This window comes from Polyodon spathula, chromosome 2 (assembly GCF_017654505.1).
Source record: "Polyodon spathula isolate WHYD16114869_AA chromosome 2, ASM1765450v1, whole genome shotgun sequence".
NCBI lineage: Eukaryota > Metazoa > Chordata > Actinopteri > Acipenseriformes > Polyodontidae > Polyodon > Polyodon spathula.
Window position 1 is genome coordinate 23295094 of NC_054535.1, and position 16825 is coordinate 23311918.

Here is a 16825-nt window from a genome sequence, read left to right on the forward strand (position 1 = left end):
CAAGATTGGATATCTCTATAGAAGTGAAAATGTTTTGCTTTAAGACTAGTCAGGCATCAAGTTATATGCCCAGATTCTGATATTTTCAATAACTCATAGTAAAGAAATGTATAGCCGTTTCATAGACAATTGGATGAATAGATCTCTAGATTAAATATAACAGTTACGGCTATTGATGATAATGCCCTCAAAAATGAGGTTTTGCTTCTACAACTGCGGATAATAGCTTCTAATTCCAAAGTTACTCTGCATTATTCTTCAGCCATTCTGATTCCAAATACAACCGCTATCTTTAGTCGGTGTCGGATACCAAATACCAAGTTTTATATTTTTCTTCTCAATATCCAGACTGCTACTTTTCCTATGTTTTAAAATATCCCCTCGTGGACAGGATCTTACTCAAATGAAATAAGTAAATCCTTGAATCGTCAACTACAATTTTTTACATTTTTTTTGGTTGGCGGCAAAACGTGTGTGTTTTATTCTACTCCTGCGATTTTTAACATTCCTTTACTTGCACTTTATTGCAGCTGATAACTGTTCTGGCTACCGTACATGTGGCCAGTGCTTGGACCAGCCTGGGTGTGGATGGTGTACGGACCCCAGTAACACAGGGAAAGGGCAGTGTATAGAAGGCTCGTACCGAGGTCCGGTCCAGGCTTCAACACCCGGCTCATACCAGGAACCAGCACGCAACGTCACCATATGTCCATCTGAGAACAAGTACAACTGGTCTTTCATTCACTGTCCAGGTGAGAGAGCAGTATGTGTTTACTCAGCCCCAACTTTTACTGTGAGATTCATGCTTTAGAAACCCAAATCTACATTATATGGGATCCAGTTCCAAGTTAACTCTAGTGTCCAAGCCATCTGAATCACACTTAAAGTACAAAGTGTGCCCTTCACCCTATTGAATGTAAATCTGTAGCGTCATTATTTTTATTGTAGTCTCTCACATGCTGTATCTCTAACCAGCTCTCATTCTTCCTGCAGCATGCCAGTGTAACGGCCACAGCAAGTGTCTCAATGAAAGCACGTGTGAGAAGTGTGAGGACCTAACAACAGGCAAGCACTGTGAGACCTGCATCTCTGGGTACTATGGAGATCCCACCAACGGGGGCACCTGCCAGGGTGAGTCACGTCAGGGTCACAGGCACCATCCAAACATTAGCCTGCTGTTCTCATCCATGATGCAGTTCAAAAGGAGTTGAAAAAGCAGTTGCCCTTTACCTGCTACTTTTAATGGTTAATACGACATGTGCATGATGTCATCTTGTGCCATTTTCAGCAGTGCGGTTCTGTCTGTTCAAACTGCTCCAAATGATCTCTTATTATAATAGACACCCTACACACAAGGACTCCTCATGAATCACAAACATGGATATTGTATCCAAGAAATACTATGCTTTTGTGTCGTATGTTCTATGCACAGGATGACATCTATACACGCCATCTGTACTGGATCGCTAACTAGGTTCCCACACTGAAACCACCTAGTGCTACCTACTGTAGTCAGTCGCTTGGCTGCTAGAAGTTTTTATAATCTTTTGAAGTCTTCAGTTCTTAACCGCAGAACACCCGAAAGCTTCACCCATCAAAAAGAAAACAGGCTACTTTTTGGTCACTCCTGGAAAAATCATTGGTGCTAATTTGTTGTTTGATTTCAGCTTGCAAGTGCAATGGCCACGCCTCCATCTGTAACGCCCAGAGTGGGAAATGTTTCTGCACCACAAAGGGGATCAAAGGAGACAAGTGTCATCTGTGAGTTCACACAATTCCATTTTGTCCTGCTTTGTTTCTGTCTTATTAGCTTGCTTTCACTGTGTTTTACTTTGTTTTTCACTTGCGCTGTCAGTGTAGTCTTTGTTTTCATGCTCCCCTGCGTCTGTTTCCTTCCCTCTTAGGTGTGAGGTGGAGAACCGTTACCAAGGCAACCCTCTCAAGGGCACATGTTACTGTGAGTACACAGGAGGTTAAAGGTTTCCATGCTTGTTTTAAATTCATGTTGATTAGCAGGTTAGCATCAAAGTGAATTTGTATTAAATGCAGTACATGCTGGGATCTGGTGGAAACGACTAACTCAGGTGGCAGAAACCAGTGGAAACCTTTCCAGCTAGTTCAAAATTAACTGCAAGTGACTTTGTAGCTGCTTTTTGCAGGTTTCTGAAAAACAGAAACCAGCCTCTCCACCCCCTGCTTTGCCATAGTCATGTGTATTATTGTAAGAGAGCAGTGAAAATAGCCTGGAAATGACCGTTCAATAACTGGACTGTTTAGGCAAGTGCTTTCAAGTAGATGTAGGAGCAGTTGATTTCTGTAAGCTGCTAATTAAATTTGAGCCACATGTTTTTGTTGTGTTGTGTGTGCTTTGCGATTTGCTCTTCGTTTTCCAGGACCCCTTTGTAAATTAGTCCTTAATAGGTAAATCTTCTGATTTAAAATAATTAAATAAACAGTCGGTTTGTTGCACAAGACACCTGACTGAGACAAAAATTCCGATTCTGCTATTCTGTGATCTCGTAGGAAATTGTGTTTGTGCTGTGAGGGAAGCATTTAAACACCCTTTTAATAGCAATGCACGACTTGTACGCAATACCATTTTAATTATGCATGACATCAAGATATTAACATATCTCCTCACTATATATCATCAAATGAGGACCAGAACAGCACTTTTAAAGTTTGTTGTAAACCCATGTTGCAGTCCTAAAAAGCGATTTCAAATTACTCATGTTCAAGTTACTTATAAAATTGTATAGTTAACTTGAAATCTCTCAACTGTTTAAAAGATGAAAACAATTAAAAAGGTCTAATTAAGTTAATGAATAGTTCAGATAACCCTTTAAGCACTGGGATCGTGTTAACATGATCATACTGAAGTGGGCTTCTAGGACAGCGATTGTGTAAACACGATTAAAAAAAAGCACTTTGTTTTGATGACTTACAGAGCCACTGTGCTTTGCAGTACGATCTTATATATATACACATACCGAGCATCAAAAGAAAATTATCGCTATTTTAACACATTTGTTTTCGAAACGTAAGGTATATAAATGGACATTGACAAAGTGTTTTTGGTTTCTTTTTAATCACGCAATCATTCGTCCTTAACCATGACACGCTTTAGTGACTGACTGAAGCATATGCACTTAATCACCTAATTAGTGAGACAGTTCATCGGACACTGGATATGGAGTGATTTCAGCTGTTGAATTGCAGGCTTGAATTAAAGCAATAAAGAAAATCACAGGAAAAAAAAAAACAAACAATGTGCCGCTTCTGTCAAGAGAACAGCGCCTTCAGGCTGGACTAGGGCAGCGTAGTGTAGCTTGCTGTCTTGGGTGCTCGCAGTTAGCAATTGCAAACCTGTCGAGACAGTATAGTCAGACATACTCTGTCAATGACAGCCCACGAACTGGGAGTCCAAGAGTCACAACACCTACCCAGGATCGACATGATCATTTAGCAGCATCTTTGTGATGTAAATTGTTAATCACCACAATAAAAAGTCACTGCACCTCCTCTAAAACAGAGTTTCTTAAGTTTCTTTTGATGCTCAGTGTGTTTGTGTGTGTGTGTGTGTGTGTGTGTGTGTGTGTGTGTGTGTGTGTGTGTGTGTGTGTGTATATATATATATATATATATATATATATATATATATATATATATAATATATATATGTGGTTTTTTTTTTCAACATTTTATAAATGTGAATATAAGCAGATTGTATTTTATGTTTTAAATTTATCAGGCATGTTTTTGTCCTTTCTTACTGATAATAATGGAATTAGTGACTATAATTATATTTATTATATTTATAATTATATAGTATTTATTTTTATTTTGAGAAAATAATTGAAAGTAGTGTCCATTATTGCTTATCAAAAGACCCTACAATCTCTTGTAATTTGTCCAAACATCAATATTTTTCAAAATAATGCTCTAAGCAGGATTGACATCAAATAGAATACTCTCTCTTTATAATTGTCACAAACATCAATATTTTTCGGGAGGTTAGAGAAAAACAAAATAATAAAAAGTAAAAACGAGTCTAAGCAGGATACATAATAATTAAATAATGGGGTGCGGTACTATTAAAATGGGGTATTTATTTATGATATTATAAAGAATAATGTGCAAAAAGTTCAGATGGTGACACTGATGTACATTATCACAAGTGTTCCCAAGAGTTTTTTCTGAAAAAAGGTTCTACGATGACATTTTATTTATTAAATTTTTTTTATGAAAAACATTTTTTTTTAAAGTCAAGGACCTGAAAGCGTTAAGGGTTCAATTAAGTAATTGAGAACTCTGTTGGAATGAAAACCAGAAGACACATGGGTCCTCAGGATTGGGAAACCATGCCTTAAACTACTTGTTCTCAAAAATAAACACCCCACTTCTATTAGAACAAAGTATGTTAAGACTGTTGTCTGTCAGTCCCTTGCAGCTTCATGACTCTAAGGAGCCCCTTTCCTCCCTTTTTACTAGAGGATTCCGTCATGCCACTGTAATGAGTTAAGTTTTGCTGTAAAGCCAATCTTGAACGCCACCCTCTCTTTTCTGTGTACAGATACCCTCCTCATTGACTACCAGTTCACTTTCAGCCTGTCCCAGGATGATGACCGCTATTACACAGCCATTAACTTTGTCGCTACGCCTGAAGAGGTAAATGTTCACAAAAACAAACTGGAGCTCAGTGTGTCAGAGATCTGCCTTTCAGCCTCTGGCCTCTTATTCCTAATGAGTTTTAGAGGCTGCCGAAGGCTACAGCTGGACAGGGTCCAGATTCACACATTCATTTGAATTTAACCTAAAACTAGGAGAGAATTGATTGGACTTAAAATCTTAAAGGAGTTGACACGGTTAACTCAAGCCAATACTTTAAACTCGGCACAAAAACCATATCCAAGGGGGCACAGTTGGAAAGTAATTGGAGATAGACTTAGGACCAAAGTTAGGTGACGTTTCTTTACACAGAGGTTTCTGAAGGTATGAAATGGGAAACCTAGTCATTTTGTTGAGGCAGAATCACTTGGGTCCTTGAAGACTCAACATCCCATCTCCTATGAAATGAGAATTGATGGGTTGAATGGCCTCCTGTTGTTCGTAAGTGTTCTTATGTTCTGATGTTAGCCAACATGGGTAACTTGTGTTCCTTTTTATAAGTAATGTGACTTGTTTCTCATGAGTGGTAAGGACCTTTTGGGAAGTGTGATTGTCACTGAACAATTTTCCATTGTACCAGTGTTTTAAAAAGACACGCATTTCATATTAGTGGACTAAGGCAGCACACATTCTGACATAAGTTGTATTCCAGTTTGATGCGTATATAAAATCGTATAATTTTCTTTGATCTTTCAGCTCTGAAGGTGATAGGTGTCATGCACTATCTAATAGTTTTCCAGGAAACAGCTAAAGGAGACTTTAATTGCTTTTGATTTTCTCACCCAATTCAGCAAAACCGGGACCTGGACATGTTTATCAATGCATCTAAAAACTTCAACCTTAACATCACCTGGGCAACTAGTTTTGCAGGTAATAGAACGTCTGAAAGGGCTGGCATATTCACTTGTGAGTTGTGTTGCTGTGGGTGCAATGCTTTCATGCACCTTGCCTATGGATGTAGCCAGTGCCATAGGGCAGGATATCCCCTCTACCGTGTTGTCCCCTATCTCTTACTTTGTGAGTTTCCCCTTTGACAAGTACATGGTGGTTGTCAAAGTGTCAATGTAGTATTTTCCCCTTGGTATCCTAAGAGTTCGGGATCCCAATGAGCACAGACTGCATTTATAGTTAAGTGTCAGTACTCCGGGGATTATCGTATACACTGTACACTAAAATGGTCCAGTGGCATTCTTTTTTGTTCTTGGTTTTAACTGGTGTAGATTCTCCTACATAGTACAGTGATGAGTTTGGTAGTTACCGGGTTGGGGGGTACATTACTGTTTTTCAATTACTTTTTAAAATTGATTCCCTATTCTGATTTGATATTTTAGAGACATAATAATTGTTATGATTTATTCAGCTGCTTTCATTTCATTTTAATTAACTAACAAACTTCAATTTAAGTGGTTTGCTGCCACTGCGAGAATCTCAATTTAACAAAATACTGCTGATTGCAGTTTTGATCAATAATGTGTTTGAATTGATTAAAAGGGAATGGGGATTGCAATTGGGAATTGGTTTTAAAAAGGAAATGGAAACAGGGATTGAGCCCAAACCTGGTAGTTATTGTACATGAGATCTACATAACTTTATTTAGCACCAACAATGAAGCAGTAAAAAAAAAATAAAAATACCCCAATTATTTGTGGGTTGCAGATAAATACATGCTGTGTTTCTGTAACCCTGTCTCACATAGCTGGCACACAGGCAGGAGAGGAGGTCCCCATCATCTCCAAGAGCAACATCAAGGAGTACAAGGACAGCTTCTCCAACGAGAAGTTCGACTTCCGAAACAACCCCAACATCACCTTCTACGTCTACGTCAGCAACTTCACCTGGCCCATCAAGATACAGGTGGTGTTCTCTAGCCCAAGGAATAATTAACCTAATTGACCCACAGGTCACAGTGGGAAGAACAACGCTATGCTGTACATGCTGTTATGTTGTTCGAATTTTGTTAATTAACATTGATGGTGTGTGTGTGTGTGTGTGTGTGTGTGTGTGTGTGTGTGTGTGTGTGTGTGTGTGTGTGTGTATATGTATATATAGTGCCTTGCAAAAGTATTCAGACCCCTGACCAATTCTCTCATATTACTGAATTACAAATGTTATATTGAAATTTCGTTCTGTTCGATACTTTATTTTAAAACAATGAAACTCTAAATCAATTATTGTAAGGTGACGTTGGTTTTATGTTGGGAAATATAAAATAAAAAAAAATAAAAAACTGTAAATGGTAACTGTATAGGCTACATGTACTCTAAACTACTACTACTACTTAATAATAATAATAATAATAACTTTAACTATTAGTTTTATTTAGAATTCAACCTATTATTTTTTTGTAAGCATCAGAATAATATTTTACTTGCAGTTCATCATTGGATTTAATGTAGGATCAAGTCTGTTCTGCACACAACTCACTATCCTGTTTGTCTTCAGATATTTAAAAACAAATTTAAAAAAATCCAAACACTGCTATTTTGAGATGTATTTGCTGCATTTTGGTCGCAGGTTACACAGCACTGGGAAAATTAGGGTCTCTTCTTGTGTCATTAGTAACCGCACCTGACCAAACATTAAATTCTGTGCTGGAAATTCAAGCATGAATATCGGTATACATTATTGGCTAAAATAACAAAAACTGCTGATCGCAGATTGTGTTTTTTTTCCCTTATTGGTGCCATGCAGATAGGCTACTGATTATTAGTGCACCCCTATATATATTTTTACAAGGAGAAATAAAGACCTGTGGATGCATGCTTGTTGAGAGGTGACAGATTAGATCCGGAAAATCAGGGAAATCCATCAAAGCCGGGGACATGGCCTGGGCTGGTACGCAGTGCTTTAAAGAACAACATTCAGAGCAAATGGCTTAATCATTCACATTCTTGTCATTTCTTATGAAAGCGAGTCTGTTTATCTATTTATTTATTTATTTTCTTCTCAACCCACTGAAAACTGGCCTTTTGATTGAAGGGAAATCTCCCTCCATGCTTAAGGTCTACCTGCCAGCTTTCTCAGCATGCCATATTAAAATTGATTCAGTCTCCCTCAGTTTTAGAACTGTTTGGAGGTTGAGACCCCCTAGAAAGGACCTTGTCTCTCACTGGTGACTTAATGTAGTGCTGGAAGTGCTTACATAACCACCATTTCAGCCCCTACATTCAGCAGAACTGAAATTCTTGTCATTTAAGACAGCTTTCCTGCTTGCTATTATCACCGTTAGGCGAGTAGGTGAAATACAAGCATTTTCAACAGCGAAAGCCTGTTTGTTTTTTGCGGAGGCTGGAACCAAGGTTACACTCTGTACTAATCCTGCTTTTCTCCCTAAAAACATTTCTGCTTTCCATATCAACCAGTTAACTGGAGGCCTTCCATCCACCTCCTTTCCAGTCTGAGAGGGAGAGAAAGTTCCATATGCTCTGCTCGGTTAAGGCACTGGCATATTATGTTGACTGCAACCAGAGTTGGTGGCAATTAAAGCAATTGTTTTTTTGCTTTGGGTCTAAGTTCCACAGACAAGCCCGGTCTAAACAGGGGCTGTCATGGTGGATTGCAGATACGGTCAGAATTTCATACAGTCTAGCCAACCTGCCAGCCAGACATTTGCACGCTGCAGTATGGGCCACGGCTCATACTTTTACCAGGTTCTACTGACTAAATGCCAGAGATCAGCAGAACCCTGGTTTTGGGACCAGTGTTAAAAGCAGCCACTCATTCTGCTTTTTAACACATTTTTATTATTGTTCCACTTTAAGTCCTGTGGTAGTTAGCCATTTGGTGTTAAATGCTGAGGTTGCTTGTGTAACCTTGCAGCATATACACTGCATGAGAGTTCTCCCTCACTGTACTGTGGAATATCTGTCCTGGATCCTCTTCGGTCCTCTGCCAGTATGTTGAAAGCAGTTATCTTCCTTTTTTTTTTTTTTTTTTTTTTTTTTTTAGCTCATCTGACAATGCTGCAAATCCTTCACTTGTGACAGCTTGGGTATTCTATCCCGTTCGGTAATGGTTACATTTCGTACTTGAAACCTAATGCTAGGTTATTGTCATAACCCTGGTTCCTTGAAATAGAAATGTAACCATTATCCTTCAGGGTCACTGCGTTCACTCCAACGCAGCAGGCCTGAAATGAAAATGGCGCTGAGCCTTATGTGTGATTCATATATCTCCTGGGGGCGAAGCCGATGTCTGACGCGTATGAGGCTCTTAAAGGAGCAGCTTTGTTATAAGTGCTCAGGTAATTCGGACTATAATAGGTTATGTCACATTTGGTAATGGTTACATTTGTATTTCAGGGAACTAGGTTTATGACAATAACCTAACATTTTTAGACATGACTCCCCTTGCAGAGGCCCAGAGATCTCAGTTACTGTCTGTATTGAGCCTGCTAAAATAAAGTAATAAAACCCAATGCTGAGTTCCAAGAATTGAACTCTATTATAATTGCTGGCTCTCCAGATCTATCTGGATTGCCATTATTCAGCATTTGCAAAGCTTATAGAAAGCCAACATTAAAAACTGGACAGAAAATACAATGTGAAGGAGTTTTACCAAATCAAAGGGTCACACAACCAAGTAGAATCCTCAGTTTGCAATGATGGATGGATTACAAGTCGTTAATCTCTGAGACGTTATCAGTCTGCCCAGAGGAACAATATACAGTTTGTAGTGCAAACTAGTGTAGCATTCAACTCTGCAACTTTTTTGCTTGCATGCGTCACTGCTCGTCAGTGATTTTAGGCATGCATAAAAAATAATTGCTGAAAACATTAAGTATTGAAAGTATCCCCATTATTTTAAAAGTATGTTCTGGATTTTAAAAAAAAATGTTGATTTGTGATGCCGTTGTTTCTTTGGATTTTTTAAAATGTTAAATACATTGCAAGGCCTCAGTCACACACATACCTAATTGCATGCTGCAAGATGTGTATGGGGGACTTATGCTGCATGTCTTCTAGATCTATAGTACAGCAATTCATATGTGCAATAATACAGTTATTGCACATAGTTTTTTTGGCCTCAACATTCCCCTGGAAGGCTGAGCGAGGTCTCTTTAGGGGAGCTTGCTATGCTAATCAATGAATGGGCTTTTGTTTCATTTTGATTCATGCTTTATTTATTTTTTCTCTTTGGGCTGCTTCTGGGGCTCTGGTCTGTCTCATCTGACCCACCTTATACAAACTGTCAGAAACGTTACGCGTTTCAGCTCAGCTCAGAGCATTGAGCAAAGCTGAATCGGATCTTTCCAGCTTCTTAATCAGCAGCTGGCTGCCTGCTTTTAACCTTTCCCTGCCCAGGAGTAAAAGTAAAAAGTGTGTATATATTAGTATTAGCAGGAGAAGCAACTAAGTTGCTGGAATCATATTGTTAGGAGTAGTCGTAGTAGGGGTAGGAGTAGTAGGAGCAGCAGTAGCAGTATGCAAAATGTCTGTAAAATCAACACCATTGCTGAAACTCATGAAACTTGATAGAGGCCTGCCGGAGGTTGTGCTAGTCCGAAAATGAAGGTCATAGGCCATATTCGATTTTTCAAGAATTTTGGACAATTAAAAAAAAAAATTATATATATATATATATATATATATATATATATATATATATATATATATATATATATATATATATATATATATCTTCTCCGAAACCGCTTATGGTAGAGATGTGAAACTTGGTGCACAGACTACCCTTATACCCTGGATTTAGATTTGTTCAAGAGAAGTCAATTGGTCACATGGTTTGGCGGCCATATTGGATTTGTCAAAAATGTTCAAACATCTTCTGTAAAACTATTATGCCGATTTGAAGCGAGACTTTGCAAACATAGCCTTGGCAATGTTGTCTATCGAGATTGTTTAATGCTTGTTGCTACGTAAAAAAAAACATGACTGTCACAAGCTATTTTTGCTATGATTAATTTGCATATAGTATTTGTCTTAGGTAGAATGTTGTAGACTCATGAATCTTCAGAGTAGTGGATGCCTATGGGAATTAATGCGTACTCTATTTTAAAAAAAATATGTTCATCTTGACCTTTCACCTCCTTAAGGTCAAATGTATAACTAACTTATAACTCCTTAGAGTGCATATATGGTGAAATGACCTTTGACTTCTCCTGAAGGTCAAATGTAAAACTGGCTTATAACTCCTTAGAGTGCAGATAGGGTCATGTTTTCAATGGAACATAGATTGTAACCCATAGATAGTAACCCATATATGCTCTGTCCAAAGGTAATTGGCCATTACCTTTGGCCTCTCTAAGGTCAAATGTAAAGCCTAGCTTATAACTTGTTACAGAGTGCAGATAGGGTCATATTTAAAATGGAACACAGATAAGAACCCATATATGCAATATCTAAAAAGGTGCTTGACTGTGATGTTTTACCTCTTAAGGTCAAAGGCTTATAACTGCTTAGAGAGTGCAGATAGGGCCATAGTGACTATAGAACACATAGGAAACGATATAGTCTCGATTTAAAAAAAAAAAAAAAATGTTAACATTGACTTTTGACCTATGAAGTTTGTTGAAAGTAAAGTTGATGCGTCAAAAAACATGGCGGCCACAAGCAAATCAGATGTCAGCATACTATTAATCTATGGTAGACTATAGTACAGTCTTTAAGGTTCAAAGACTAGTAGAGGCCAATGAGGTCCTATGAAACGGGAAATACGGTCATAGGTCACACAGTCACTGCTGCTTGCAGCTATATTATTATTATTATTATTTTCTTTCTTTCTTTCTTTCTTTCTTTCTTTCTTTCTTTCTTTCTTTCTTTCTTGTTACCCAGTAAATAAGCTCTTTTGGCTCAACAGAGCACTAACGGTAATGAGGTAAACACCCATTCAGTAATGGTTACATTTCTATTTCAAGGACCCAGGGTTATGGTAATAACCTAACATTTTGAAGTCTCGACTTGTGGTTCCTTGTGCCTTATGTTCAAAATCTTTTTTAAAAGTCTCTGAAACCCTGGCAGTTTTGAGCAGAAACCTCACACCACATCCCGTTTGTGTTGAACAGAGCTCAGGCACAGCTTTCCAAAGGGCTTTTTGTGAACCTGTCAGTAGACCTGGCCGGATGCAGCTTGGCTTGAGAACACAAAACCTATTTTAAAAACCAAAGACAAACATCAGTAACCTCCTGGGAAAATCCAGCACTGCTTTTTTAAAAATACATTGTACCCCCTGTACAACTGAGTAGTACAGCCTTAATAGTGTGGCTGCCTCAATTGGTTTTATGTATACTTCTTTCCCAGACTTCCAAGATTGACAGGGCGCAAAAAAACAATAAATGTACCAAGGAGAAATCATACATTTATTTAGGTGCTCTTACCAAGTTAATTTTGCACTAGTTAAAATTTAAAAGTTGAAAGGTTTGAAAAAGTGTAACAGTACTTTTGAAAACAACATACATCTGTACAGTATATTGGGCTTCAATGCAAGTCCTTCAGGAGTACCGAAAACCTGGAAACAGTTTTTGCTGTTTGTATAAAATAAAGTATTCAAATTACTGTAGGATCATCCCGATGTGGATAAAAGGAACATGATCTACACCGATGCACATTACCTCATTCAGCATGTCATGACTGCGGCATACATACATCATTGTACAATACATGAGAGGAACCTTCTTGAACTTTCTCCCTGCAAATAAAATAATCATTACAGAATCAGTTTAAGAAAAACAGGGGTTCTGCTATGTCACTAACTAGGAAGGCCAACAATACGTGAACTGTAATAACTACCAAACCCAGGTAATAAAATGAACCCCCCCCCCCCCCCCAAACTTGAGGGAGAACTGGCTGGTATGTTTCTGGTTTTCTCTGTGTGTGTGTGTGTGTGTGTACACTACACGCCTGCCTGCCTGTGTGGCGGGCGGCGGTGTTGGGGTTACACACGAAGAGGTATTATCAGCCTTTCCCAAACAGCTGCTTCCTTGCTGGCTGGCCTCACGGCTGTGACAACCCTGCTTTGCTTTATGGCAGTGGTTTGGCATAGTTTGCCCTCCCCTATCCCTCTCGCCACTGCTTCCTGGTCTCCCAGCAGGGGGACATTTCTAAAAGAGCTTCCTGAACCACATAAGGACGATAAGAAATTGTTTGAATGTTTTTTGCGATTATTTGTGTGCAGACTCCACAGGAGGGAAAGTTTTCTTTTAAATACTTTTTTTTTCTTAACGATATAACTTTATGACTCAAACTCTTCTGGATTTTTACTGGGAGCAGACATCATTCAAAAGGTAATTTGTTTGCTTTGATTTGTTTATTTTGAATGCTGTGATCTAGTGTCGAGTGCTCGTCTTTTACAATTTATGCTGGCTTTTATGTCGCCTGCTTTCACAGTTTAAAATCATGTTTGTTTTTTTAACAGTGCTACTATCAGTCTTATTTTCCTGAATAAGTCAGAGTTGAGTGAAAGTTGTTATATTCTTTCTTTAGACTCTGAAATGAATGCAATATTTATGCAAGTGCTAAACTCTAGAACATTTCAGAATTGCTGTTACCTACCAGAAATGCTGTTATATTTGACATGTTGCATACCCAAATTGTATAGGGTTTGATAAGGATGTGTGATTTGTACAAGGCTAGGGCAGCACATGTGGGACATTGTTACACCATGTAAATGTGTATCGGTATGCAGAATACAGTTGTTTGTTGTTGTTGTTGTTATTATTATTATATAATGGATGTTCCATCTATAGCTACTCTAGGGGACTAATTGGTGATGAAGCAGGGAGGGGGAGGTAGATTTGAAAATTGATGCACTGACACTTTGTTTTAAATGGGGGGGGGGGGGGGGGGATCTAGCTCTAGCTCTGTTTTTGTGAGTTGTACATGATGTATTATTTGCAATGGTGTATTCCTGGTATTTGAAATAGTCAACTTTTGTTATTTATTTATTTGTTTATTTATTTAATATAACAGTGAAGTGGTACCCACAGTTTTATGTTAGACTGGGTGGAATATTTGTTCTACAATTTTGCAACAGTGACTTCCAAGATTTCTGACATCAGTTATTTGTTGTCTCTTTAGACTAGGAATATAATAGGAGTATCATTGGAAGTGTTATTAACCTCAAATTGATATAAAATAATGTTTACATATTGGCATGTATGTAACCTTTTCAGTTCCTTGTTTTAATTATAAGTTCATTTCAATAACAGATATGTCCTGTGTGTTACTCATTGAGGCAGTCCAGTAAATGCTTTCCATTAAGTGTTTTGTGACATCCTGAAGTGTGTTGTAGAGCAGCCCATTCAGTCTGGTGTTTTTGGAATGCAGGTATTGAACGGCAGAACTCTAGTCAGCTCATACAGTATATGTGTGTGTTTCACAACCCCCGTTGTCATAGCAGCAGGATGGGCATTGTTTTTTTTTTTTTTTTTTTTTCCCTTTGTTGTGGAGTTAAGGAAGCTTGAGTCACAGGGTAGATGTGGACTGCAGAGTTACAGTACAGTGGGGGGAGGGTGGGGCTATGGATCAGTCTGATACTGTTGTATTCAAAGGGGAACTTGTCCCAATAAGTAGACATGTGTTTTGGGCAATGTTTTCAAAGCTTTTTACTCTAGTCTCTTATAAACTTCTATAGGAGTTAAATCAACTCCCCCCCCCCCTTTTTTTTTAAGGATAGCAAAACTCTGAAAATAAGTTTAAAAAAGCTGGAGGAAACACTGGTTCATGTTTTTCTAAATCTTCCCAAATAAGCTCCAAACATAGATTGTAAATTGTAATTACATCAAGATAATTTAAAGATTTTCTTTTAAGGTATTTATCGTTTGATTTTTCTCATAAACATGTTCTTATGTTGCCATTTTTATGTTATTTACAGATTATTTTTGTTGTAATTTTTTATATATGTTGTAAATTTTTATATATATTTTTTTTTTTATAAAAGCACAACTGAATCTTGCAGATTTCAAGCCAAACATATGAATTTCAGTTTTTGTGTGACTGTTGGCTGTCCGTTTCGTAGCTCTATATATTTGTTTTTAGTTGAATTTGTTACAGGTCAAGATGATGTCATCAGAAGTGGATGGTTTGTTTGAGTGTGACGTTGGTCTTGATTTGGTTAGTTGGGATACTGCATTGTACGTGTTCCAGTTGCAGTGAAAGAAGTCAGGAAGTAAGGGGTCAATGCTGTGGCCAACCCACTCTGCTCGTATTCCGTAAATGATTCTGGCAGGTAGACACCGCTTTGACGAAAGTAAGGGGTAACAGTTTGCTTAATTCAAACCAGATTTATTCACTTCTCCTCAAGCATTGAAAATATGCTCAATCTCTCTACAGCCCTCCTCCTTATGCTTTAGTTTCTTTCTTGGAGGGACATCTGCTGTACTCACGCAGATTATTTATTAAGTCACACAATCAAATACTTGAACCTATCGTTCAGAAAGAATGTCTGTGTTTTACAAAAGTGTTGATGTATTTATATTAACCAGCCATAAAACATACCTTGGCTTCCACTTGAGTGGCTGCAGTGTGTTATTAATTAAACTTTTAACAAAAGCTGCAATTATTGTTTTTGTCTTTGCTTAATTTTAAACTTTTCAAAATTACATTTCACGTAATGTTTGCTCTAGATCTGTTTTTGGCTTTTCTTAGGCAAGTAAAGTATAGCTGATAACACTATGTAACACAATTTTTGTTCCTGGGTAGTAAGTGTTATTTCCTAATTGCTTATGCCTCAAAAGTATAGAAAATGGCTATTATTCCCCACAAACTTTGCTTTTGTGACCAGGACAGTGATATTTCAAAATATCACTATTTCCAATGGGAAAACAGGCAAGTGTGTGTCTTTTCGTTCACATAGTCAGAAAAAAACAACATATGAATCCAAATTAACATGTATTTATACTAAAGTAATACAAAAATGACTACAAAAGATTTAGAAGTGAGTAGTTTTTCGAGATTTACGATTATACTGTATTTACAGTACACGGTGTAATCTACCTATGCACAGCGTAGACATACTTGAGTTCTCACATTTTCCTTATTGCTTGCTGCTGTTCTATTACATTTGCAGCTTTTTGCCTTTTGGAGTGAAGACGTTGACAATCTTACTTACCCTAGGAGTATTGTATTAATTCTGACAAACAGTAAACTAGGGCCATATATCTGTCTACTTGGTATAATTATTACAAAAAAATAACATTGCATTAAAGTGTAATGTGAAAGCTTTTCTTACACAATGGGTTGTACTGTGTGTTGTTTTGCGTTACATGTTGAATCTATTGAGTCGAGTTGATTGTAAGTTTTCAGGGCCTTCCCCCTTACCAGTGTACAATTTACATTGTGATTGAGAACATTTTTTTTTTTTTTTTTTTTTTTAATGATGGCAGGAAGTTAATATAACCCTATTAGTGTACTTGAAGTTGTGCACACTGTTTTTCTATTTTTAATTATTGGTGGAGGGAACATGTCTTCATAGTTTTTAATTAATTAATTAATAAACAAACTGACTTAACTTTCCAGTTGCCAATGCAGTTTGCTCTCTTGGGGTGCGCATTACTCATTTATGACTTAAACATCATGAATTCAGCCTATGGGATGACTACTTTGTCTGGCCAATTGGTCATTTAATAGTCAGATTTAACCATTATCTTGCCAAGTGAGGTCTACTGAACCTCACATACTACAAAAAAGCAACTGTCACACCTGATCACCTCCTCCTTTTCTACCACTGTGTGCAATATGTGGCCAAAACACTCTCAAGGGTTCAAATTAGTCATTCAATCCATTCGCATCCAACATCACCAGTATCTTTTTCCTACTTTTAAAGTTGAAATAGAAATGTGTGAGATGATAGAGAGACTAGTTTCCTAATACAGTATATGTTTAAAAAAAAAAAAAGTTCCTTGGCCTTCCTCCCTCTCTTTGTTATTTTGAACTCTCTCCAGCCTCCAATCCCCCCTCCCTGTTTCCTGCTCTTGTCATTCGCCCCCCCGATTCGCTGAGCTCTCCCAGCACTTTCTCCACTTCAGTCCACTGCAGCAGCCCAGTTGTACAGCAAGGTTTCTCCTAGTTATTTTATTTTATTTAGTTTTTTCTGTGTGTGTGTGTGTGTGTGTGTGTGTGTGTGTTTGTGTGTATGTAAACAATGAATGCTGTGGCTGTCTTCACAGTTGCTATATTGTTCTGCATTTCCTGCCTTTTTGCTG

The 16825-nt window shown here is 37.8% G+C and overlaps 1 protein-coding gene across 3 annotated transcripts in view; it reads left to right on the forward strand.

Annotated features, from left to right (window-relative positions):
• The window catches only part of LOC121294319 (attractin-like), a 136652-nt gene that overhangs the window by 64090 nt on the left and 55737 nt on the right, over positions 1-16825 (forward strand). For all 3 annotated transcript variants that reach the window (XM_041217917.1, XM_041217927.1, XM_041217935.1), the window contains 7 exons: positions 531-752; positions 994-1131; positions 1668-1761; positions 1905-1957; positions 4574-4668; positions 5460-5538; positions 6365-6522. In XM_041217917.1, the coding sequence (XP_041073851.1) occupies positions 531-752; positions 994-1131; positions 1668-1761; positions 1905-1957; positions 4574-4668; positions 5460-5538; positions 6365-6522 (839 nt within the window). The remainder of the gene's footprint in view (positions 1-530; positions 753-993; positions 1132-1667; positions 1762-1904; positions 1958-4573; positions 4669-5459; positions 5539-6364; positions 6523-16825) is intronic.